The sequence below is a fragment of the Portunus trituberculatus genome, chromosome 4, assembly GCF_017591435.1.
Source record: "Portunus trituberculatus isolate SZX2019 chromosome 4, ASM1759143v1, whole genome shotgun sequence".
Taxonomy (NCBI): Eukaryota; Metazoa; Arthropoda; class Malacostraca; order Decapoda; family Portunidae; genus Portunus; species Portunus trituberculatus.
In genome coordinates, this window is record NC_059258.1 from 4,794,456 (window position 1) to 4,820,070 (window position 25,615).

At 39.7% G+C, this 25,615-nt stretch overlaps 2 protein-coding genes and 1 long non-coding RNA gene across 5 annotated transcripts in view; 2 read left to right on the forward strand and 1 right to left on the reverse strand.

The window, feature by feature from the left end:
• Positions 1 to 945: 945 nt before the first annotated feature.
• Positions 946 to 17,467, reverse strand: LOC123510926 (tubulin alpha-1 chain-like). Of its 2 annotated transcripts, XM_045266435.1 has the most exons (11): positions 17,368 to 17,467; positions 13,960 to 14,185; positions 9,255 to 9,359; positions 8,187 to 8,383; positions 6,815 to 6,996; positions 5,579 to 5,675; positions 4,989 to 5,087; positions 4,157 to 4,306; positions 3,387 to 3,576; positions 2,614 to 2,692; positions 1,144 to 1,278 (listed from the first exon to the last, which is right to left on the reverse strand). In XM_045266435.1, exons 1-11 carry the CDS (start codon positions 17,380 to 17,382, stop codon positions 1,275 to 1,277), a joined length of 1,344 nt encoding a protein of 447 aa, XP_045122370.1. In that variant the 5' UTR covers positions 17,383 to 17,467; the 3' UTR covers positions 1,144 to 1,274. The 2 variants fall into 2 exon arrangements, with proteins under 2 accessions (XP_045122364.1, XP_045122370.1); XM_045266429.1 differs by lacking the exon at positions 2,614 to 2,692 and having other exon boundaries at positions 946 to 1,278.
• Positions 11,896 to 25,615, forward strand: part of LOC123510973 — a 28,758-nt gene continuing 15,038 nt past the window's right edge. The window contains exon 1 of the long non-coding RNA XR_006676663.1: positions 11,896 to 11,949. This is a non-coding gene — a long non-coding RNA (uncharacterized LOC123510973). The remainder of the gene's footprint in view (positions 11,950 to 25,615) is intronic.
• LOC123510912 (chromatin-remodeling complex ATPase chain Iswi-like) overlaps positions 19,844 to 25,615 on the forward strand; it is a 19,561-nt gene continuing 13,789 nt past the window's right edge. The window contains exons 1-3 of one of the 2 annotated variants that reach the window (XM_045266397.1): positions 19,844 to 20,000; positions 21,865 to 22,094; positions 25,100 to 25,132. In XM_045266397.1, the coding sequence (XP_045122332.1) occupies positions 19,950 to 20,000; positions 21,865 to 22,094; positions 25,100 to 25,132 (314 nt within the window). In that variant the 5' untranslated portion in view covers positions 19,844 to 19,949. The remainder of the gene's footprint in view (positions 20,001 to 21,864; positions 22,095 to 25,099; positions 25,133 to 25,615) is intronic. The other variant, XM_045266405.1, reaches the window with a different exon arrangement.

Genomic DNA, 25,615 nt, shown 5'->3' on the forward strand with positions numbered 1-25,615 from the left:
AACAAAGAAATAAAAAAGAGAGGAGGTTAAAAAAAGAGAGAGAGAGAGGAGGTTAAAAAAAAGAGAGAGAGAGAGAGAGGAGGTTAAAAAGAGAGAGGTTAAAAAAAGAGAAGGAGGTTGAAAAAGAGAGAGAGAGAGAGGTTAAAAAAGAGAGAGGGAGGTTAAAAAAAAAAACGAAATATGGAGATAGAGAAAAAGAAAAAACAAAACAAAACAAAATAGAGAGCAGTTTCAAGAATAAAAAAAAGGAAAACAGAGACAAAAGTTTCAAATTGATAAATGAAGCGATACAGGAGACAATGAAAATAATAAAAAATAAGCAAAACAAAACAATAATACAGTTTTGAGAATAAAGAGAAAACGAAGACAAAAAAAGAGATAGAGAAAAGTTGAAATAAGGTTTGAATAAAGGAAAGATTAGAATAGAATAAAAAAGAAAAAGGAAATGATACAGAAAGATAAAGAGAAAGAGAGAAAATATACAAAACGAACTAGGTAGATAGAATAAAGTTTTGAGGATAAAAAGAAAATAAAGACAAGAGATAGAGAAAGAAAATGTTTGGAATAGATAAATAAGACGATACAGAGAGAGAGAGAGAGAGAGAGAGAGAGAGAGAGAGAGAGAGAGAGAGAGAAAACAAACAGTGGATTAAAATAGTTTCGAGAATAAAACGAAAAAGATAGATAGAAACGACAAAAAAAAAAAGAAAAGATAGAAGATTGAAATAAAAAAAAAAAAAAATTGATACTGAAATAGAGAAAAAGACAAAACGAGCAATAATTTAAAGCACAACAAAGACAAAGAGATAAGAGAAAGAAAAAAGCTTGAAATAAAAAAACAAAAAACAAAGCGATAGAGTGAGATAGAGAGAGGAAAAAAATCAAACAAAACAAGAGTTGCTACAGTTTAGAGAATAAAGAAAAAAAATAAGGACAAAATAGAAAAAGACAAAAGGAGGAGAAAGAAGAAGGCTACAATAAAAAGAAAAGAAAAAAACGAGAGAGATAGAGAAAGACAAGTAAACAAAACGAACAATAGATTAAAATGTAATAAAGACAGGAAATAGAGAAAGAAAAACCTTAAAAAAATAGATAAATAAAGCAATACAGTGAGACAGGAAGAGAAAAATACAAAAAATCACAAAAAAACACACAAAAATAATAGATTACAGTCCAGATTTCAGTACTGGCTCGTGTCATCTTCATCAGGCGACTCCTCCACTTCGCCATAGTCCATCTCCAGAGCTGCCAAGTCCTCCCGCGCCTCGGCAAACTCACCTTAATACACACGAGGCACATTAGGATACAAGAGATTGAGGTAGGGTGCGTTATCTTAGAATAGGGTAGGGTAAGATAGGGTTGGATAGGGTTAGTTTAGGTTACTTTAGGTTAGGATAGGTCAGGATAGCTTAGAATAGGGTAGGTTAGGTTAGGGTTGGGTAGAGTACGTTAGCTCAGTTTAGGTTAGGTTAGGATAGGTCAGGATAGCTTAGAATAGGGTAGGTTAGGTTAGGGTTGGGTAGAGTACGTTAGCTCAGTTTAGGTTAGGTTAGGATAGGTCAGGATAGCTTAGAATAGGATAGGTTAGGTTAGGGTTGGGTAGAGTACGTTAGCTCAGTTCAGGTTAGGTTAGGATAGGTCAGGATAGCTTAGAATAGGATAGGTTAGGTTAGGGTTGGGTAGAGTACGTTAGCTCAGTTTAGGTTAGGTTAGAATAGGTCAGGATAGGTTAGGTTAGTTTAAGTTCCGTTAAAATAGGTTTGGTTAGGGTAGGGTAGGGGACGTTAGAATAGGTTAGACTAGGATACCTTGAGACATGTCGTTTATTTTAAGGGCTACTCAAGGGTAAGAAGATTGGGAAACGCTGGACTACACACACACACACACACACACACACACACACACACACACACACACACACACACACACACACACACACACACACACACACACACACTTACATAATGCAATCAACATTACTTAGCTACAATATACAGTGGTTGAGAGAGAGAGAGAGAGAGAGAGAGAGAGAGAGAGAGAGAGAGAGAGAGAGAGAGAGAGAGAGGTGTAAACTAGCTATCCAATACTATTACTACTACGACTACTATTTTTCCTTTTCTTACACCACCACCACTATCACCAATACAGCAACAAAAACTATTACTACTACGACTACTATTTCTCCTTTCTTTGCACCACCAATACTACAACTACAACAACAACAACAACCATTTCTCCTTCCCTCACACCACCACCACCACCACCACAACAACAACAACAACAACAACAAACATTTCTCCTTCCCTCACACCACCACCACCACCACCACCACCAACAACAACAACAAACATTTCTCCTTCCCTCACACTACCACCACCACCAACAACAACAACAACCACCATTTCTCCTTCCCTCACACCACCACCACCACCACCACCAACAACAACAACAACAACAATTACTACAACTATAACAACTACTACCAACATTTCTTCCCTTACCACAACAACAACAATAACAACAACAATTTCTTCTTTCCTTACACTACCACCACCACCACCACCACCACTACCACTACAACAACAACAACAACAACAACATGACCCTCCTCACTCCTCTCCACTAGTTGCCTCCACTTCCTCATAATCCATCTCAAGAGCCGCCATGTTGTCTCGCGCCTCGCCAAACTCCCCTAGAGAGAGAGAGAGAGAGAGAGAGAGAGAGAGAGAGAGAGAGAAAGTAAGGAAGGAGTCATATAATTCACAACTGTTCTACTCTCTCTCTCTCTCTCTCTCTCTCTCTCTCTCTCTCTCTAAGACTGTTTTCCAAGGCCATAGAGACGATTAGCCAGGTTTTCAAAAGTGGTTCTCCTGTTAGTACTGCAAAAACCTTGTTAATCTATCACTAAACCGTAAAAACACTTAAAAACACGCATAGCTTCAACTAGAGCCTGTGTTCTTAATGGTGATCTTCCTAGTAGTAATGCAGAAATGTTGTTAATCTGTCACTAGAACCGTATAAACACTTGAAAACCCACACAACTTCAACTAGAACGTGCAAAAAGAGGCTATCCTTGTTCTTAAGAGTGTTTTTCCTGATAGTAATTCAGAAATCTTGTTAATCTGTCACTAAAGTTGCAAAAAGACACTTGAACATCCTTGCAACTTCAATTAAAGCCTTTGAAAAATTGGCAGAGTGTTTATCCTGTTTGTAGTGTAGAAATTTTGGTAATCTATCACTGGAACCGTAAAAAAAGAAGAAACAATTGAAAAACTTTTGTAACTTCAACTAAAGCCTTTGGAAAATTGAATTGCAACTTTGATATTATTTGCAGTATAGTATTCCTACACACACACACACACACACACACACACACACACACTCACCTTCCTCCATGCCTTCACCCACATACCAATGGACAAAGGCTCTCTTATTGTACATGAGGTCAAACTTCCTGTCTAGGCGTTCCCATGCAGACTTGATAGCCGTGGTGTTACTCAGGGCACACACCGCGCGGTCCATCTTAGCCAGGTCTCCCCCGGGCACCACTGTGGGGGGCTGGTAGTTGATGCCCACCTGGGGGAAAGGAGGGGAGGTGAGATGGGAAGATAGAAAGATAGAGGGTAAAGGAGAGAGATGAAGGAAGAAAGTGAGGATAAAGGAGGAGAGATGATGTAGAAAGACTGAGAAAGATAGAGAGAGGTGAAGGAAAAAATTGTTGGATAGTGAGGGTGGAGGAGGAAAGGAGGTGAGGTAGGAAGAGAGAGAAAGATAGAGAGAGGTGAAGGAAGTGCTGGGTATAGTAAGGGTAGAGGAGGAAGGGAGGCATGCATTTAGTAAGATGGGAAGGGCAGCTAATGTAAAAATGACGTAGATAAAAAGAGATGCAATATTGAGAGAGAGAGAGAGAGAGAGAGAGAGAGAGAGAGAGAGAGAGAGAGACACACACACACACACACACACACACACTCGTGGAAGAAAATATGATAAGAAAGAGATAGAGAGGCTGAGAACATTAGAAGAGAGACTTGACAATAGAATCACACACACACACACACACACACACACACACACACACACACACACACACACACACACACACACACACACACACACACACACACACAGTCACCCCCCCCCCCGTCCCACCAGTTACCTTGAACCCCGTGGGACACCAGTCAACGAAGGTCATGTTCTTCTTGGCCCTGGTGTCCGCTATAGCACCATTCACGTCCTTTGGCACCACATCGCCACGGTACAGCAGACAGCACGCCATGTATTTGCCGTCACGCGGGTCACACTTCACCTACACACGCACCAACACACACCAGAGATTAGCCACACTCCACCACTTCTAACCTAACCTAACCTAATCTAGCCATTAATTATATACACTAACACACCATAGACACATACCAACACACACCACAGTAGCCACACACCACCAGTTCTAACCTAACCTAATTTAACCTACACACACACACACACACACACACACACACACACCTCTGAAACACATCCCTACGCTTCTACTGCATTCAAAAGGCGCTCTATTTGAAGCTCAGGAAGTTTACAAGGTTGACTTTTGTGGTTCTAATGACAGGTTAAGATTTCTGCATTGTTGATACGAGAAACAGTCTTGGGAATGTGGCTAGGTTTATCTGTGGCCTTTCAAAACAGTCGTGATAAGGGAACACACACACACACACACACACACACACACACACGGTAGACCAATATTCTGAAACGCTTTGCTCTCTCACCATCACCAAAACCAAAGGCTCCAGTTGAAGATACTCGTGTTTTCAGGGATATTTTTACCGTCCTGGTGATGGATTGACAAGATTTCTAGTTTAACATAAGGACAAACTGTCTTGTAAATCCAGCTACTTGTCTCTGTGGCCTTGGAAAATTGTCGTGGTGAGAGAGCAAGACGAGATAATTGAAAGAGTATACTACGTGGAATTAAGTGAAACAAATACTCGTACCATCTGATGAGACGTCTCGAAACACTTAGCCGTGATGGTGCGCACGTCAAAGTTATCATGAAGAGCTTGGTCTGCTGAAACCACTGGGGCGTAGGTTGCCTGAGAGAGAGAGAGAGAAAGAGGGAGTGTGAAAGTGAGAGGAAGTGTGTTTTACCAGATAACCGCTTCAATACTGGGACACATTTTTACCTTGAGATTTGTGTCTATGGAGGGCAGAAGATTAATGGCCAGTCTTCACTATTTTAATCAGTACTGGGACACATTTTACCTTACGATTTGTGTACTATTAGACCATTTTATTGACATTAGGAAGGATCTATGGAAGGCAGAAGATTAATGGCCAGTCTTCACTATTTTAATCAGTACTGGGACACAATTTTACCTTACGATTTGTGCACCATTAGACCATTTTATTGACATTAGGAAGGGTCTATGGAGGGCAGAACATTAATGGCCACAGTCTGTACTATTTCAGTCCCACACATGAGTTCTTGCATGTATCAAATCACCAAATAGTAAACAGAGTGAATATAGAAACACGTTATGGTACTGAAGGGGTTAAACTCTCGTCATTCGTCATATCCACTCACCAAAGGGAAGTGGATTCTTGGATACGGCACTAGGTTGGTCTGAAACTCCGTCAGATCCACATTGAGTGCTCCATCAAAGCGGAGAGAAGCTGTGATGCTGTGGAGAGAGAGAGAGAGAGAGAGAGAGAGAGAGAGAGAGAGAGAATATGATTGGTTGGTTTATTCATTATTTTCCATGGTTACTATCACCTGGATCATGAAAACACCCTTGAAAACTCCAATAACTTCTAGTAAACCCTGTACAACTGTAGATACATCCTTGATAACCCTCAATAACTTCCACTAAACCCTGTAGAATTCTAGAAACACCCTTAAAAGCCACAATAACTTACACTGTATTCGTGAACACTCCTCGAGAATCCCAATAACTTCCACTACACCCTGTTAAACTATTAGAACCATGAAAACAGCCTTGAAAACCCCAATAACTTCCACTACACCCTTGAACACTCTTGAAAACATGGTTCCACTACACCCACGAAAACACCAATAATTTCCACTACACCCACGAAAACACCAATAACTTCCACTACACCCACGAAAACACCAATAACTTCCACTGCACCCACGTAAACCCCAATAACTTCCACTACACTCTTGAAAACCCTAATAACTTCCACTACACACCCTTGAAACCCCAATAACTTCCACTTGAAACACCTTAACCCCAACTACACTGCACAAACACCCTTGAAAACCCCAATAACTTCCACTACACCCACGAAAATCCCAATAACTTCCACTACACCCAAAAAACAATAACTTCACTACACCCACTGCACCCCAATAACTTCCACTACACCCACTCCCAATAACTTCCACTACACCAAACACACCCTTGAAAACCCCAATAACTTCCACTACACCCTTGAAAACCCTAATAACTTCCACTGCAAAACCTCAATAACTTCCACTACACCCACGAAACCCCATTGAAACCCCAATAACTTCCACTACACCCACGAAAACCCCAATAACTTCCACTACACCCACCCTTGAAAACCCCAAAACACCCACAAAACAATAACTTCCACTACACCACGAAAAACACTACAAACCCCACACAAAACCCCAATAACTTCCACTATACCCACGAAAACACCCACAAAAACCCCAATAACTTCCACTACACCCACAAAAACACCCAATAACTTCCACTACACCCTACCAAACTCCTGATGAGACGAGGCACTAAACATTTCACCTGTATGGAGTCCCTGTGTAGCGTAACATTACCTGGACACAACCTGGCCAATCATTCTATTCAAGTTAGTGTAAGTGGGACGTGTAATATGCAGTTCCTTCTGGCACAAGTCATAGATAGCCTCGTTGTCCACCATGAATGTGACATCAGCGTGTTCCAGAGTGGTGTGGGTGAACAGGATGGAGTTGTAAGGCTCCACTACAGCTGTTGATACCTGTGAAGGGGATCGAAGTGGCTTGGCTTAGGTTCAAGTGGGGTTTTGTGGGTTTTGATTGAATGTGAGTAAAGTTAATTGTTTTTTGTGGGTTTAAGATTGTTTTCGTGGGTTTGGGTGTGGTATTGAGTGGATTGGAGTAAAGTTTAGTGGATTTTTGTGGGTTCAAGTTAATTTTTGTGGGTTTTGAGTGGATGGGAGTAGAATTAAATGGGTTCTTGTGGGTTTAAGTTCTTTTTGTCAGTTTGGGTGTGGGTGTGAATGAATGCGAGGAGAATAAAGTGGTTTTTCGTGGGTTTAAGTGGGTTTTTGTGGGTTTTGAGTGGATTGGAGCAAAGTTAAGTGGATTTTTGTGGGTTTTAAGTGCATACGAGAAAGTTGAGTAGGTTTTGTGAGTTTGAGTTTGTTTTTGTGGTTTTGGGTGTGGTTTTGAGTGGATGGGAGTAGAATATAGTGAATTTTCGTGGGTTTAAGTGGGTTTTTGTGGGTTTGAGTGTATGGGAATAAGATTAATGGGTTTTTGTGGGTTTGAGTTAGTTTTGGTTTGGGTGTGGTATTTGAGTGCATGCGAGTAGAATCAAGTGGATTTTCGTGGGTTTAAGTGGTTTTTGTGGTTTTGAGTGGATGGGAATAAAGTTAATGGGTTTTTGTGGGTTTGAGTTAGTTTTTGTGGGTTTAAGGTAGATGTGAATAGAATTAAGTGTGTTTTTGTGGGTTTAATTGAATTTCTGTGGGTTTTGAGTGGATTAAAGTGGGGTTTTGTGGGTTTAAGTGGGATTTTGTGGATTTTGAGTGGATGGGAGTAAAATCAATGAAGTGTGTTTCCGTGGAGTTTGTTGAAAAGAGAAGCATTTTTGTGTGTGTTTTAATTAGTGAGTTTTAGTTGTTGATTAATTGTTGTTGTTGTTGTTGTTGTTGTTGTTGTTTCGCCTTTGTGTGACTTCTGTTGTTGTCTTTGTTGTTTTTTTTGTTTCATGTTTTTTTTATTGTTTATCTTGCTTTTTATTTAATCTTTCACACACACACACACACACACACACACACACACACACACACACACACACACACACACACACTCATATCATCATCATTATTCAGATCCCAAAACAAAATCTCTCTCTCTCTCTCTCTCTCTCTCTCTCTCTCTCTCTCTCTCTCTCTCTCTCTCTCTCTCTCTCTCTCTCTCTCACCTGAGGGGCTGGATAGATAGAGAAGCACAGTTTTGACTTCTTGCCATACTGAAGTGACAAATACTCCATTAAAAGAGATCCGAATCCTGATCCACTTCCTCCACCGAACGAGTGGAATACCAAGAACCCCTGGAGCCCTGAACAGTTGTCCGCCTGCTTGCGTATGGAATCCAACACCACATCCAGCTGCTCCTTGCCTAGTGTGTGGATTAAAGGTGGATTTTAGTGGATTTCTACGCTTTTGTAGGTAGAAAAGATGGATTAAAGGGTGCTAGTGAGTAGAAATAGAGGATTAACGGGGTTTTATAAGTGGGAATAGAGAATTAAGAGGGTTTAGTGGATAGAAAAGGTGGATTTTTCGGTTTTGGTGGTGAAGAAAGTGGATTAAAGGGTGTTAGTGGATAGAAAAGGGGATTAAGGTAGTTTTGTAGGTGGTAAAAGAGGATTAAGTGTGTTTTATTTCATTTTTTCGTTTTTAGTAGGTGGAGGTGGTGGATTGAAGGGGTTAGTGAATAGAAATACTGGGAATAAGTAAAGTTTGTAGATGGAAAAGGTGGATTAAAGAGATCTCGTGGATAAAATAGGTGGATCTTAAAATGCTTTTCTTTTTAATGGTTGAAAATGTGGAATATATGTGGTTAGTGGATAGAAAAAGAAGGATTTTAAGAGCTATTTTTCATCTTAGTGGATAAGAAGGTGGACTATGGAGTTAAATAAATAGAAAAGCTGGATTTTTAACATATATCCGTTTTGAACAAGTGAAAAGGTGGAATTCTTAATATATTTCCTTTCTGAGCAAGTGAAAAGGTGCAATATTTTTTATATATTTCCGTTTTGAGCAAGTGAAAAGGTGGAATTCTTTACATTTTTCCTTTTTTGAGTAGTAAAAAGGTGGAATTCTTAATATTTTTCCTTTTTGAGCAAGTGAAAAGGAATTTTTTATACAATTTCATTTTAAGCAAGTGAAAAGGTGGAATTTTTAATATATTTCCGTTTTGAGCAAGTGAAAAGGTGGAACTGTTTATATTTTTTCCGTTTTTTGGTGAGTGAAAAGGTGGAGAAGCGTACCCACAGTGTAATGTCCCCTTGCATAGTTGTTAGCGGCGTCCTCCTTGCCAGTGTGAAGCATGGAAGGGGAGAAGAGGGTGCGGTACGTCCCTGTCCGCACCTCATCTGCCAGAGAGAGAGAGAGAGAGAGAGAGAGAGAGAGAGAGAGAGAGGTAATATAAACACGAGAAAACTTAATACAACTTAATGAAATATATCAAGATTATCCCGTAGACTTTTAACTTCGCCTTGTGTTATGTAAAGCGACACACACACACACACACACACACACACACACACACACACACACACACACACACACACACACTAATATAAGATGCTGTGTCGGTTTATGTGTACGAATATCAAAGTTAAATAAGAGCCTTCGTTTTTTTAACATTATGTGGTGGTGACTGTGGTGGTAGTAGTAGTAGTAGTAGTAGTAGTAGTGGTGGTGGTGGTGGTGGTAGTCATGTTCATTGTATTAGTGATCAATGTTCCCTTGGTGAAGAACATTTAATTCCTCCTCCTCCTCCTCCTCCTCCTCATTTTATCTTCTCTTCCTTTCATTTCTCAGTATTCTCTTTAAATATAAGTGAGCAGAGAGAGAGAGAGAGAGAGAGAGAGAGAGAGAGAGAGAGGGGAGGGGGATTGACCTACTAAATCTGAAGGTCGTTTCTATGTTTCTCTAAAGCAAGTGTGGATTCCAGGAAAGAAACACACACACACACACACACACACACACACACACACACACACACACACACACACACTCTCTCTCTCTCTCTCTCTTGATGTTGAAATGTCATGATCTTTTCACTTATTTTTCTCCTCCTCCTCCTCCTCCTCCTCCTCCTCCTCCTCCTCCTCCTCCTCCTCCTCCTCCTCCTCCTCCTCCTCCTCCTCCTCCTCCTCCTCCTCCTCCTCCTCCTCCTCCTCCTCCTCCTCCTCCTCCTCCTCCTATTCCTCTTCTCGGAACATAGATAACATAATTTCTTTGCAGTCAAAATAACGAACGAACGAACGAACGAGAGAGAGAGAGAGAGAGAGAGAGAGAGAGAGAGAGAGAGAGAGAGAGAGAGAGAGAGAGAGAGAGAGAAAGAGAGAGAGAAGCTGCAAGAGATCGCTAGGGTTACACGTGGCAGTCCCTGTATGAGCAAAGCTACTTAACGCTATCTATCATTCCCATCCATAATTCATCTAATGTTCTTCTAAGTCTCACTATTGACTCACCACTAACAACATCACCACTGAGACCGTTCCACTCATCAACCACTTTGTTGCAGATCCACTTCCTTCACATTGCTCTCCTAAACCGGAATTTCTCAAGCTTGAATCGATTATTTCTGGTTCTGTCTCCGCTACTGATCTGAACCTCCCTCGCTCATGTCCCCTTCAATACTTCCATCAGGTCCCCTCTTAACCCACGTCTCTCTAAGGAATGCAGATTGAGTTTCTTCAGTACTGGGACACATTTTTACCTTGAGATTTGTGTACGATTAGACCATTTTATTGACATTTGGAATGGTCTATGGAGAGCAGAAGATTAATGGCCAAAATCTTCACTATTTTAACCCCTTCAGTACTGGGACACATTTTTACCTTGAGATTTGTGTACGATTAGACCATTTTATTGACATTTGGAAGGGTCTATGGAGAGCAGAAGATTAATGGCAGCAGTCTTCACTATTTTAATCCCCACATAAGTTTCTGAAGCTGTATAAAATCACCAAATAGTCATCACAATGAATATGGAAATGCGGAAAGAGGATAATCTCACTACGTAAAGAATATCCGTCATCCCTTGCATCCTTTTTAGACATCCTCCATTTGCATTGATTCTAATAGGCTTATATCCTTCCTATAATGTGTGGACCTGAACTGTACCGCATAATCTAGGTACGGTCTGACCAGCGCCAAATATAACTTTAGTATTGTTTCGGGACTTCTGCTTCTAAAACTCCTAAAAATGAAACCTAGTACCCTATGTGTCTTATTTCTTGCCTCTGTGCACTGTTTTCTGAGACCAAGACCAGAGAGAGAGAGAGAGAGAGAGAGAGAGAGAGAGAGAGAGAGAGAGAGAGAGAGAGAGAGAGAGAGAGAGAGAGTGAATAAGCGAAGAGATGAAGAAAAATAAGAAAGATATTCACGATCTAAATGTGTGTGTGTGTGTGTGTGTGTGTGTGTGTGTGTGTGTGTGTGTATCAGTTTCCTAAGATACACACGCACGCACGCACGCACGTACACACGCACACAGTAGGTCACATCAATATAATTTGTTCAATACACACACACACACACACACACACACACACACACACACACACACACACACACACACACACACACATCTGTCACTTATCAATAGGTGTTTTTATCGTTATATGGAAGTAGTAGAAGTAATAGTAGTAGTAGTAGTAGTAGTAGTAGTAGTAGTAGTAGTAGCAATAGTGTTAGTAGTAGTAGTAGTAGTAGTAGTAATAGTAGTAGTAGTAGTAGTAGTAGTAGTAGTAGTAGTAGTAGTAGTAGTAGTAGTAGCAGCAGTAACAGTATTATCGTTATCACTACTACCACCACCACCACCACCACCATACTATTATCACCATCAATCTCAAATGACATGTTTTTCAAAGATCCCAATTGACATGTAGAGTTAATCCGCAGAGAGAGAGAGAGAGAGAGAGAGAGAGAGAGAGAGAGAGAGAGAGAGAGAGAGGTATCGAACCGTGACAGTGTGTTCCCATCGAGTAGTAGTAGTAGTAGTAGTAGTAGTAGTAGTTGTTGTTGTTGTAGTAATAGTAGTAATAATAGTAGTTCTAGTAGTAGTAGTAGTAGTAGTAGTAGTAGTAGTAGTAGTAGTAGTAGTAGTAGTAGTAGTAGTAGTAGTAGTAGTAGTAGTAGTAGTAGTAGTAGTAGTAGTAGTAGTAGTAGTAGTAGTAGCAGTAGTTGTTGTTGTTGTTGTTGTTGTTGTTTTTCTCTTCTTATTCTTTGTTTGTGTGTGATTGTCTTCTCGTTCTTCTTCTTCTTCTTTCTTTCTTTCTTTCTTTCTTTCTTTCTTTTTCTTCTTTTTCCTCCTCCTCCTCCTCCTCCTCCTCCTCCTCCTCCTCCTCCTCCTCCTCCTCCTCTATCCTGTTGAAAGTGGTTTTAGGCGGGTTCACACACACACACACACACACACACACACACGTTGTCATGAGTACACACACACACACACACACACACACACACACACACACACACACACACACACACACACACACACACTCATACTAATCAATTACCATATGTACGTAGTTCTCTCTCTCTCTCTCTCTCTCTCTCTCTCTCTCTCTCTCTCTGTATGTGAGCGTGACATAAACAAACACCTTTATTCACAACTCTCCTAATGGCAACACTGATGACGTCATAATTTGCTCTATGACGTCACTGTGGCCTAGCATCTTTTGAGGTTGCCATGGTAACGACATTTTCTCAATCCCAAGGGCCTGAGCATCGCATACCAGGTGAATTAATGATGGTATCTCCTGCTGGGGGAAGATTAAATAATGATGCGAAATGTCAGGTGCGATCTACTTCTTGCTTGTACACGAGGCAGGAATGGCGGAGCTTTGTAAAGGTGCACTGGTTTATATCTTCGTCATTTTGTGTTTTGTGATCATTTTCTTTATTTTTTTATTTTCACGTGTTTGTTTATTTGATTTCTATTTGGTGTTGTAATGTTTTTTTTTCTTATTTGTTTGTTTGTGTTTGTAAAGATGTACTGGTTTGTGTATTTATTTGTATGTTTTGTAAATTCTTTTGTGTATATTTATTTTATTTCTATATGGTGCAGTAATATTTTTTTTTTTGTGTGTGTAAAGATGTACCGTTTTATTTTATATTATCTTGTTTTTTATTATTTTCTTTAGAGTTTTTTTATTTCATGTGGTTACTCATTTTTATTCAATGTGGTGAAGTAATAAGTTTTGTTGTTCGTGTTTGTAAAGATGTACCTTTGTTTTGTGGGGTGGGGGGGGACGGGTGGGGGGTGGCGGTGATGCTGTTATCGTACTTTTCGTAAAGCTGTTTAACTTTCTTTCTCTTTATCTGGTTACTGAAAATTTTATGGTTCGTTATCAAAATGTACTTGAATTTTAGGTTAGGTGCGGTTAGGTTAGGTTAAGATTAGGTTAGGTTAGGTTGGGTTAGGTTGGGTTGGGTTGGGTTGGGTTGGGTTAGATTAGGTTAAGTTAGGTTAGGTTAGGTTGGGTTGGGTTGGGTTAGTTTAGTTAACCTCTTCAGTACTGGGACGCATTTTTACCATGACTTTTGGGAACGATTAGACCATTTTATTAACAATAGGAAGGATTTGCGGAGGTCAGAAGATTAATGGCTAGAGTCTTCACTATTTTAATCCCCACATGAGTTTCTGAAGCTGTATAAAATCACCAAATAGTCACCAGAATGAATATGGAAACGCGTCATGGTACTGAAGGGATCAAAGTTAGGCTAAATCACAATAAATAGGCGAGATCAGGATTAGGTTAGGCTAGATCAGGTCAGTGGTACAGTGTAGGTAGGGCTTCCTCACTCGGGGTAACGGTTTCCTAGCGGGTGGGCTTTGAGAGAGGAGGTACCACAAAAAATATCCCCTTTAGCCCTGAAATTCCCGTGAAAAGCCCACATGGTATAAAGAAATAAGAAAAAAAAGAAAGAAAAAAAAAGCCAGGTCAGGTTAGACACTCACCCACGACAGTCGGCTCCAGGTCCACGAAGATAGCTCGAGGGACATGTTTCCCGTTGGAGGTCTCACTGAAGAAGGTCCTGAAGGAATCATCAGGCATGTACTCTCCGCCCTCCTCCACCACCATCATCCCGTCAGGCTGAACACCGTGCTCCAGGCAGTACAGCTCCCAGCATGCATTGCCCATCTGCACCCCAGCCTGACCCACGTGGATACTGATGCACTCACGCTGGAGAGAGAGAGAGAGAGAGAGAGAGAGAGAGAGAGAGAGAGTGTGTTAGTGTGTGTTGAGAGGAGTGGCAGTTAAAGATAGTTTGTTTTTATTTTTACACAGGAGAGAGAGAGAGAGAGAGAGAGAGAGAGAGAGAGAGAGAGAGAGAGAGAGAGAGAGAGAGAGAGAGAGAAGAATGTGTAAGTGTGTTGAGAGAAGTGACAGTGAAAGATGTTTTTTATACAAGAAATAAAAAAAGAGAGAGAGAGAGAGAGAGAGAGAGAGAGAGAGGCAAACAAGTAGACAGAACACCCTTTAAAACGATCTAATACTCCTCGAAAACTCTTAATCCCCTTCAGTACTGAGACGCATTATTACCTTGAGATTTGTGTACAACTAGACGATTTTATTCGCATTAAGAAGTATCTATGGAGGTCAGAAGATTAATGGCCACAGTCTTCACTATTTTAATCCCCCACATGAGTTTCTGAAGCTGTACAAAATCACCAAATAGTCACCAGAATGAATATGAAGACACGTACTAAAGAGATTAAAAGACCAGGTAAAATGGTGTTCTCGTTCAAAATTTCAGGGTTTTTAAAGGTTCTAGAAGGTTATTGATGTTCTTTAAAGGTTCTAGTGGCTGGGAGAGACCACGAACGAGACACAGTAAGAGATTGTGAAAGACGGAGATATGAGACAAAATTGGGGTTCTATAGTTGAAGTTCCCGATGTTGTTAGAGGTTCTAGGAAAGTTATCAGGGTTTTTCAAGGTTTTTGGTGAATGTTAGAGTTTTTTTTAAGTTTCCACTGCCTGAGAGAGACCAGGAGAGAGTGACACGGTAAATACAAGTAAAAGATGCAGTTAAGAGCCAAAAATAGGGTTTTAGTTAAAGTTTCCGGAATTTTTAAAGGTTCTAGGAGGTTATTAGGATCATTAAAGGTTCTAGTGGAAAGGAGAGACCACGGAGAGCGACATGGTAGGAGATAGGAGACAAAATGAGGTTCAAGTTAAAGTTCCTGGATTTTTAAAGGTTCTAGGAATATTATCAGGGGTTTCAAAGGTTCTAGTGAATGCTATCAGGGTTTTTAAAGGTTCTAGTGGAAGGAGAGACCAGGAAAAGTGACATGGTAGGAGATATGAGGTTCTAATTAAAGTTCCTGGATTTTTAAAGGTTCTAGGAATATTATCAGGGGTTTTAAAGGTTCTAGTGAATGCTATCAGAGTTTTTAAAGGTTCTAGTGGAAGGAGAGACCAGGGAAAGCGACATGGTAGGAGATATGAGACAAAATGAGGTTCTAGTTCCTGGATTTTTAAAGGTTCTAGGAATATTATCTAAAGGTTCTAGTTATCAGGGTTTTAAAGGTTCTAGTGGAAGGAGAGACCAGGGAAAGCGACATGGTAGGAGATATGAGACAAAATGAGGTTCTAGTTGAAGTTCCTGGAGTTTCTAAAGGTTCTAGTGAATGTTAATAGAGTTTTTAAAGGTTCTAGTGGCTGGGAGAGACTAAGGAAAGAATGACACAGTAAGAGAGGCGTAAAAGATAATTAGAAAACGGAAATACGAGGCAAAATTGGGTTAAGTCATTTAGAACCTCATTTTCTTATATCCCATGTCACTTTCCCTGGTCTCTCCTTCCACTAGAACCTTTAATAATCCTAATAGCATTCAATAGAACCTTTAAAACCCCTGATAATATACCTAGAACCTTTAAAAATCCAGGAACTTTAACTAGAACCTCATTTTGCCTCATATCTCCTACCATGTCGCTCTCCGTGGTCTCGCCTTCCACTAGAACCTTTAATAATCCTAATAACCTCCTAGAACCTTTAAAAATCCCGGAAACTTTGACTAGAACTCCCATTTTTTCCTCTCAGGTAGTGGAAAAAAAAACTCTAACATTCACCAGAACCCTGATAACATTCCTAGAACCTCTTAAAACATCACGAACTTCAACTATAGTATCTGGGGTTTTCAAGGCTTTATGAGGTTAGTGGGAAATAGGGGAAATAGGGCAAGATGGGGGTTCAAGTCATTATCTGGGTTTTTTTAAGGTTCTATGAGGTTCTTGGAGTCGTGATACAGTAAAAGGCGTAGGAGAGAGTTAAACCACGGAGGTACGACGCAAAATGGGGTTCTAGTTGAGGTTCTCGAGGTTTTTTTTAAAGGTTCTAGAAGGTTATTGAGGCTTGTGAGGGTTCTAATCGATGTTATTGTTACTATTAACCCTTTCATTTTTACTTTGAGATTTGTGTACGATTAGATCATTTTATTGGCATTAGGAAGGGTTTGCGGAGGTCAGAAGATTAATGGCCACAGTCTTCACTATTTTAATCCCCCACATGAGTTTCTGAAGCTGTATAAAGTCACCAAATAGTCACCAGAATGAATATGGAAACGCGTCATGGTACTGAAGGGGTTAAAGGTTCTAGTTGAAGTTCCTGGGGTTTACAAGAGCGTGGTGTGATTTCTAATGGGGTTTTGTGGTGTAATAGATTCTTGTGGAGGTTGTTTTAGCTTTTAATGGGTTTTGTGGGAGCTATTGGTGTTTTTAAGAGAGTTTTGGGAGTTACATAATACACAGTGAAGTTTTTTTTTCTATTATTTTATTTTTGAAGTGATGTTATTGGGGTTTTCAATGATTTTTATGGTATTTTCGTGGTTTATCGATGTGTAGTGTAGTTACTGGGGTTCTTAAGGATGTTTTCATGATTCCAGCGATAGTTTGACATAGTGGAAGGTTTATCTGTATATTTATTTGATAGGTGCGAGAAACTTAACCCCTTCAGTACCATGACTTTTTTTTTCGTATTTATTCTGCTTACTATTTGGGGTTTTTATACAACTTCAGAAATTCATGTGGGGATTAAAACAGTGAAGACTCTGGCCATTAATCTTCTGACCTCCATAGACCTTTCCTGATGTAAATAAAATTGTCTAATCGTACCCAAAACTCATGGCAAAATGCGTCCCAGTACTGAAAGGGAAATGGAAGAAAATATAAGAAGGAAGGAATAAGAAAAGAATAATAGAAAAATAGAGCAGAAAAAAATTAAAATGCGTCTCAGTATAGAAGGGAGAGAGGAGGAAGAGGAGGAGAGAAAGGAAGAAAATATAAGAAGGAAGAAAAAAAGAAGAAGAAAAAAGAAAAAAAGAAGAAAAGTAAAAAAAAAAAAAAAAAAAAATGTAGGCACTTACCCCTCCGCTAACCATGATGAAAATAACTGAGCGGACGGTTCCTTTCCAACACTCAGAATCACTCTGGTATGTATGTGTGGGGCGCGTGTGTCAATGGATAAGCACTCCAACACCTTATGGACACAATTTCCTCACTCACTCACTCTCCCGGACTCTCACATTCCCTCTCACTCGCCACCCAATCATCTTGCGCGCTTCTCACTCACGCTTCCTCCTGGCCAATCAACGCTCAAGATTCAGTGACAGTGGGCGTGGCTTTCAATATTTCACCTTTTTTGCTTTCATTGTACATTATTTTGACCTTACTCATCTCTCCTCCTCCTGGAATGTGCCTGGAATCTTCCTGGAATGGGGTCGGAAGGGGTTGTACTAGGAATGAATGCCCCAGTTTGTATTTATTCAGCTTTATTTGTGTTTTACTCTGTTTTGTTATTTTGATGATTCTGTGGAAGTTTCGTCTTGTCTGTCTGTATGTATGTCTGTCTGTCTGTATGTATGTATGTATGTATGTTTGTTTGTCTTATTTCATTTATTTATTTATTATTATTATTATTATTATTATTATTATTATTATTATTATTATTATTACTATATTTTTTTTGGTGAAGAGGGAGGAGGAGGAGGAGGAGGAGGAGGAGGAAGAGGAAGAGGAAAAGAAAGATAAAGATAAAAGAAAGGATTAAGAAGGGAAGAAAGAGGAAGAGAAGAACAAAATGATAATGATAATAATAGTAATAATAATAATAATAATAATAATAATAATAATAATAATAATAATAATAATAATATACCTGTTCATTATTATGTCTATTTATCTATCCACTATGCTTCCATCTACCTGTCTGTCTGTCTATCTACCTGTCTCTCTGTTTACCTATCCATCTATCTCTCTTTGTGTACAATTAGACCAATTTATTAACATTAGTAAGAGTCTATGGAGGTCAGAAGATCAATGGCCACAATCTTCACTATTCTAATCCCACCATGAGTTTCTGAAGCTGTATAGAATCAACAAATAGTAAACAGAAAGAATGTGGCCCCGTGTCATGGTACTGAAGGGGTTAAGTGAGGTTACATAATGTTTGTATAGTGTGGCAGCTCAGCGCGAGTCATGAATCTCAGTTTTTTGCGCGTTATTGAGATTACTCTTCATTATCACACTGACGCTTGTATTATCAAACCCTTCTTAGTTTCACCTCCACTATTGCGAAACGCTTTATCTAAATTTACACTAGTTTTTTTTTAAGGTTTTTTACTGTTCTAGAGGCAGATTGGCAATATTTCCACATCATTAACTGGGGAAACACTCTTGAAAACCCCGCTTATCATCTCTGTGGCCTTGAAAAATAGTCTTGATGAGAGAGCAGAGCGTTTCTATAATGTGTTTAGTAGTACATTTGCTCTGTTCACGATCGCTGAGGTTGGCTGGCCATATAATGTGTGTATAAGCATGGTATATAAACAAACAAGACGTCATACAGGTTATCTACGCTTTGAATAGTGAAGAAATCCCCAGTGCACAACGCTACGACCAGTGTAAAGGGTGCTTCTCAATACCCTTACATACCAGCAAATATCACGGTCCAAAAATCAAGACAGTTTCAAGATCTTCTGAACGTACACATCAGGCGAGTCACGAGAAGGTTACCATAAGCTTAACGGCCGCCGTGGTACAGTGGAACCATGCGTGCTTTGAAGTCTGAGGGTCTCCAAGCGCATGGGTTCGAATCCTGTCCACGGTCCGAGTGTAGGTTGGGCTTCCTCACTCGGGTGGGCTTTGAGATAGGAGGTACCACAAAAAGTATCCCCTTTACCCCATAAATTCCCGTGAAAAAATAATAATAAATAAAAAAAAAACGTAGTGGTTGCGGCGAGCGTTTGAACATCCCGCTCGTGGCCAGGGAAGTGTGTGGTGTCATTGGGCACTAGCACCGGCCAGGCACCACTGCTTCTCGTGTCTCAGGTGAAGGTTTGGTGCCTGCAGTCTAGGGTGTCTGGCCCCAAGCATCTCCACATGGCTATACACCATTCTCGCAGCCGCCCGGGAAGTTACAAACATGTCCTTATCACGCCCTGTCTTCTTCATAAACTACTACTACTACTACTACTACCACCACCACTACCACTACTATCATCACCATTTTTACTACTACTGCTGCTATACTGCTGCTGCTGCTACTACTACTACTACTACTACTACTACTACTACTACTACTACTACTACTACTACTACTACTACTACTACTACTACTACTACTACTACTAACAATAATGATAATAATGATACTACTACTATACTTGATACTTTTGTTTTATAGTAAAGATTTCAATCAAATGAGAAACCAAAAATACTTGAAAAACAGACCCAAGACCAGCACTTGATAAGCAAAAAAGACAACAAAAAATACAGCAAACTAAAAACAACATAGAAAACAGTAAAAAACACGAAGTAAATAAAAATACACAAAAAAATACGGAAGACACTTTAAGACTCTCGCTTGACGCCTTTGTTGTGGTGCCGGGCGAGATCAGGCGGCGTCCTTCTAATATTTTCCTTCATTTAGCCCCAAAAATTCACCTAAATGTCGGACAACGAGGACCCAGTGGAGCCTATGGAGGTCGGGGAGAATTCAGTAAGTAAATAATGAGGGAGTGAGGCGTAAATATGGCGGGGGAGGAGAAATAAGAGATGAGGGAATACGCGGGAAACGGTCAGTGTGGTGCCGTAAGGGTGAATGTCGCTTGTTGTTTACTTCTTTGTGTTTTTCTTGTTTTCCTTGTTTGTTTTGTGGTGTTTTGTTGGTTTTAGTGTCTTTTGGTTTGTGTTTGTTTGTTTTGGAGTGGGGAGCGTTGGTTTGTATGGGACAGTTTGGTTAGTTCTAATTAGGTTATCTCTCTCTCTCTCTCTCTCTCTCTCTCTCTCTCTTGTATTTCTTTTCTGTTTCTTCTCCATTTTCGTTCTATCATTCTATTCCTTCCTCCTTTTTTATTCATGTTTTTTCTCTTTTCCTCCGCCTTCATTTATCATTCTTATCCTTCTGTCTTCCTCTTTTTCCTCTTCTATCATTCTAGCAGTGTAATTTGATACTTATTTGTTGTTACTTGTATTTTTTTTTATTTATTTTTGTTTATCTGAGCCCACTTCTGCCAAAGCACTCTGAAAGACACATTTTATTTATTTATTTTTTTTAACCTCTTCATGTTTCTGTCATCTTCAACCTTTCTCCAGCTCAAAAATTGCTCTCTGTACACTCATGTTCCGTTAACCCCTTCAGTACCAGGACGCATTTCCATATTCATTCTGGTGACCATTTGGTGATTTTATACAGCTTCAGAAACTTATGTCGGGGACTGAAATGGGGAAGACTGTGGCCATTAATCTTCTGACCTCCATAGACCCCTCCTAATGTCAATAAAATCATCTAATACACAAAACTCAAGGTAGAAATGCATCCCAGTGCTGAAGGAGTTAATGATCACATGTTTGAGGTGTTTTGTTAGGTTAGGTTAGAATAGTGAGTGGGGGTCTATGTAGGCAAGGATAGGACAGGGAGGTGGTGAGCGTGGGATCAGGCAGACGTCCACGCGTAGGTTTGAATCCCACCATGTACCACTTTGAAGCTGTGCAGTGTGTGGAGTGGTTTAAAGTTAGCTACATGTCACCATGATACCCAGGTTCTAGGTGGTACACCGAAGATATGCTTGGGGTGTGATATGGGCCTTATATGGGTACCACTATAAATAAAATTGCAGAAGCTTAACAGTGCTTCCAATACTCTTTACTACAGGAGCTATAGGCCATAACACAAAAAAAAAATAGATAAGAAAAAAAGAATGACCGTAAATGTGACGTCAAATCAGGTGGGTGAAAAAGCAGCAAAGAGGGGAGTAGGGAAACGAGAGAGTGGGAGGGACCTGTATATTAGGACATTGCCGAATTCGGAATATTAAGTGGTTTGTTGGAGGTGGAGGAATGCATACATATAAATCATTACCCTCTGGTTCCACTCACACAGATTTATTAGATAGGGTGGAATCAAGAGCTTTTTGTCTCATCAACTCCTCTCCTCTGACTGACTGCCTTCAGCCTCTTTCACCACTGCACTGTTGTCTTTTGGTATCTTCTCTCTCTCTCTCTCTCTCTCTCTCTCTCTCTCTCTCTCTCTCTCTCTCTCTCTCTCTCTCTCTCTCTCTCTCTCTCTCTTTCTTTCTTTCTTTCTTTCTTTCTTTTTTTTTCTTTCTATCTTTCTTCCTCTCTCCCTCCCTCCTCTCTTTCTTTCTTTCTTTCTTTCTTTCTTTTCTTTCTTTTTCTTTTTTTCTTTTTTTTTCTTTCTTTCTATCTTTCTTCCTTCCTTCCATCCTTCCTTCCTTCCTTCCTTCCTTCCTTCCTTCCTTCCTTCCTTCCTTCCTTCCTCCCTTTCTTCCATCCTCCCTTTCTCCCTTCCTCCCTCCCTCCCTTCCTCCCTCCACCGTCACTAACACCACCACCACCCACAGAATGAGTCCTCCTCCGGCGAGACGTCCTCCAGCAAGGCCGGGATTGGCATGGAGTACGAGAACAAGATGGAGAGTGACAGGGCGAAGCGTTTTGACTACTTGCTCAAACAGACGGAAATCTTCTCCCACTTTATGATAGGAGCGAGGGACAAGACGCCCTCCTCGCCACTCAAGTGCAAGCCAGGTCGCCCCAAGAAGGTGGAGAACAAGAAGCCGTCGCTGCTGGGAGAGTGAGTGTCTGGGAGAGTGTGGGAGGGAAGAGGGAGTGAGTGTTTATGAGAGATTGAGGTGGAAAATGAGAGGAGAAAGGGAGAGAGAGAGAGAGAGAAATATGAGTGTCTGGGAAAGAAAGGTTTAATATCTATTAGAGAGAGAGAGAGGTTGAATGAGTATCTGTGTGTGTGATTTTAGGGATGTTTTGGTTAGGAAGTTTGGAAAGTTTGAAATATTAAGAATGTTGTATCATTTAGGTATGTTTAGGGTATTTAAAAGAAGTTATGGTACATTTTTTATTTTTTTAAGGGATGTATGTGTCAGTTAATGGTAAGGCAGTGTTTGTATCAGAGATGTTAAGCATGTAGTATAATTTAAGGGTGTTTTGGGAGTTTAAGGATATTTTAAGGGAATTTGCTAGGTAGGGTGTGTTTTAAGGGTTTTTAAGGGATGTGTGTGTGTGGTAATGTATAATAGTGTTTAAGTTAGGGATATTAAGTTTATTGTATGATTTAAGGATGTTTTAGGGATGTTTGGGGTATTGTAAGGGGGAAATAAGGGTGTTTTTAAGGGATGTGTTAATGGTTAGGCTAAGAATATTAAGGTTATGTCATTTAAGAGTGTTTTAACGATATTTTGGGTATTTTAAAGGAAGTTAGGATGTTTATTTCTAAGATTTTCAAGCTTCTATTGTCTGTCTACTGTAAAGTGGCTCCTGGGTTCAAGACGTATTTTAGTTTATTAATGATGTAATTGATTTGATGTGAAGAATTCTTGTTTTCGCTTGATCTGCACACATCACAAGGACAGCTCACGGTGTCCTCAAGAGCTGACAACCACGCATTGCTCCGAGGCACCACTCAGACCCAGACCCAGGATCCAATTAGAGTAGACACACTTTAGTACATGTATATTAGTATTCGTGTGTGATGCATTGCTATTTGTATGTATACCTGCATACCACACCTTTTTGTATGTGTACTAACCTAAACTAATGTGTGTGTGTGTGTGTGTGTGTGTGTGTGTGTGTGTGTGTGTGTGTGTGTGTGTGTGTGTGTGTGTGTGTGTGTTTTCTTAACAGCATTAAAGGCTAACTATTACTACTATTACTGCTGCTATTACTACTACTAACTGCAGGTGTGCCGCTAATGCTGTGTGCTGTGTGCTGTGTGGCCTCTTAAACAGTGCAGGTGTGCGGAGGGTTGGTTTAAAAAGAGACCGTCAAAACATACCAAACGTTTTATTGATTCATTAGAAGGTTTGGTTTGAAGAGAGACCACCAAAGGATATCATACTTTTTATTTGTTTTCATTGACAGTGACAGGAATTTTGTATGCTTCAGCGCTGCATAAAGAAAAAGAATATTTGCTCAGAAAATTTGCTTATGAGATTTGTTTATAATATTTGCTCATAAGATTTGTTCATAAGATTTGCTCATAAGATTTTCTCAATTTTTTTTAATTCAGAGGAAGTTTTTAGAATTAACCTCTTCAGTACTGGGACACATTTTTACCTTGAGTTTTGTATGGTATTAGACCATTTTATTGACATTAGGAAGGGTCTTTGGAGGTCAGAAGATTAATGGCCATAGTCCTGACTATTATTTTAACCCCTTCAGTACTGGGACACATTTTTACCTTGAGTTTTGTGTGTTATTAGACCATTTTATTGACATTAAGAAGGGTCTATGGGATTCAGAAGATTAATGGCCACAGTCTTCACTATTATAATCCCCCACATAAGTTTCTGACGCTGTACAAAATCACAAAATAGCAAACAGGATGAAAATGGAAATGCATCATGGTACTGAAGGGGTTAAAGGAACATGAAAGTGTAAAGAGAGCAATTATTGAGCCGGAGAAAGGTTGAAGATGACAGGAACATGTTAAGAATTGCATTATATTGAACCAGATCATGAGGAAGTGTGTGTGTGTGTGTGTGTGTGTGTGTGTGTGTGTGTGTGTGTGTGTGTGTGTGTGTGTGTGTGTGTGTGTGTGTGTGTGTGAGCAAATAGCAACATCAAAGATATATACTACTAGCAGTGACAATTTGAGACTGTATTTTGAAACTGCACTGGACTTCAATACTTGCAGAAGGGTCTACTTGAAGTGACAGATTTTTAAAGGAATGTTTTCAAGAGCTTTAGTGACATGAACAGGAGAAACACTCTTGAGAATCTTGTTTCTACTTTCAGGGGCTCTAATTGAAGTGTTTTTAGAGTTTTATAGACAGATTAACAACATTTCTACATTATGAACAGGAGAAAGACTTGAGAACCTTGCTACTTACTTTCACGGGCTCTAGTTGAAGTAACAGATTTTTAGCGAACAATGTACTTAAGTGTGTCCTTGAAAATCTTTGTAGTTGAAGATAGGTGTATAAGAGAAGATGTATTTGTTTGGATGGTAACTCCGATTTATTTTACATGTTTTTAGGGTTCTAGTGACAGATTAGCAGTATATCTATATTATGAACAAGAGAAAGCCTTGAGAACCTTTTTACTTACTTTCAAGGGTCTAGTTGTAGTAACATGGATTTTTAAGGATATTTAGAGTTCTAGTGACAGATTAACATTTCTACATTATGAGAACCTTGTCACCTACTTTCAGAAAGGTCTAGTTGAAGTGATACAGGTTTTTAAGAGTGATTTTATAGTTCTAGAGACAGATTAACAACATTTCTACATTATGAGAACCTTGTCACCTACTTTCAGAAGGGTCTAGTTGAAGTGATACAGGTTTTTAAGAGTGTTTTTATAGTTCTAGAGACAGATTAACAACATTTCTACATTATAAACAGGAGAAAGCCTTGAGAACCCAACTAATCATCTCTGTGGCCTTGGAAAATAGTCGTATTGAGAGAGCAGAACGATTTTGAGCACAGGATTTGAACAAGAAAGTGTGGATTGTTTAGAGCGAGGCGCAGTGTTCTCCCTCTCTCTCTCTCTCTCTCTTTCTCTATTGGCTCAGCTGGAAGAAGAGACTGGTGTTCCTAAATTGTCCTTTGCTCTTTCTCTTTCTAGACGGGTGAAGAAAATTGCAACATCGGCAGCAGAGTAAGTTAGTTCGTTCCTTTTTGTTTACTCTCTCTCTGTGATTCTTCTAAATATTCTTTCTCTTTCTCTCGTATATACTTTTTTGTCATTCTTTTTCTTCCTCCTTTTCTTTCTCTCTTCTCATTTTGTTTAGTTTTGTTTACTCTCTTTCTCTGATTCTTCTAAATTTTCTTCCTCTCTCTCGTGATTACTTTCTTGTCTTCTTGCTTTTTCTTCCTTTTCTTCCTCTTTCTTTCATCTTGTTTATTTTTTTTTGTCTCATTCTTTTCTTTTCCTTTTCTCTCTTGTTTACTTTTTTACTCCTTTTCTTTCTCCTCCTCCTTTTTCTTCCTTCTTCCTCCTATTAATGATTTGGCTTACTTTTATTTTACTCTTCCAAAATTTCTCTCTTTCTCTCTATCTTCTGTGTTCCTATTTTTCCTCGTCTATCATTCTATTACTTACTTTTTTCCTTCATCAATTTCTTCCTTTTTTTTCCTCCTC

Coding starts and splice junctions, on each gene's coding strand:
- LOC123510926 (XM_045266429.1), bottom strand. Junction 9,360..13,959: donor CCTGGAGCCGACTGTCGTGG/GTGAGTGTCTAA, acceptor TCTCTCTGGCAG/ATGAGGTGCGGACAGGGACG. Junction 5,676..6,814: donor ATTGGCCAGGTTGTGTCCAG/GTAATGTTACGC, acceptor CTCTCTCCACAG/CATCACAGCTTCTCTCCGCT.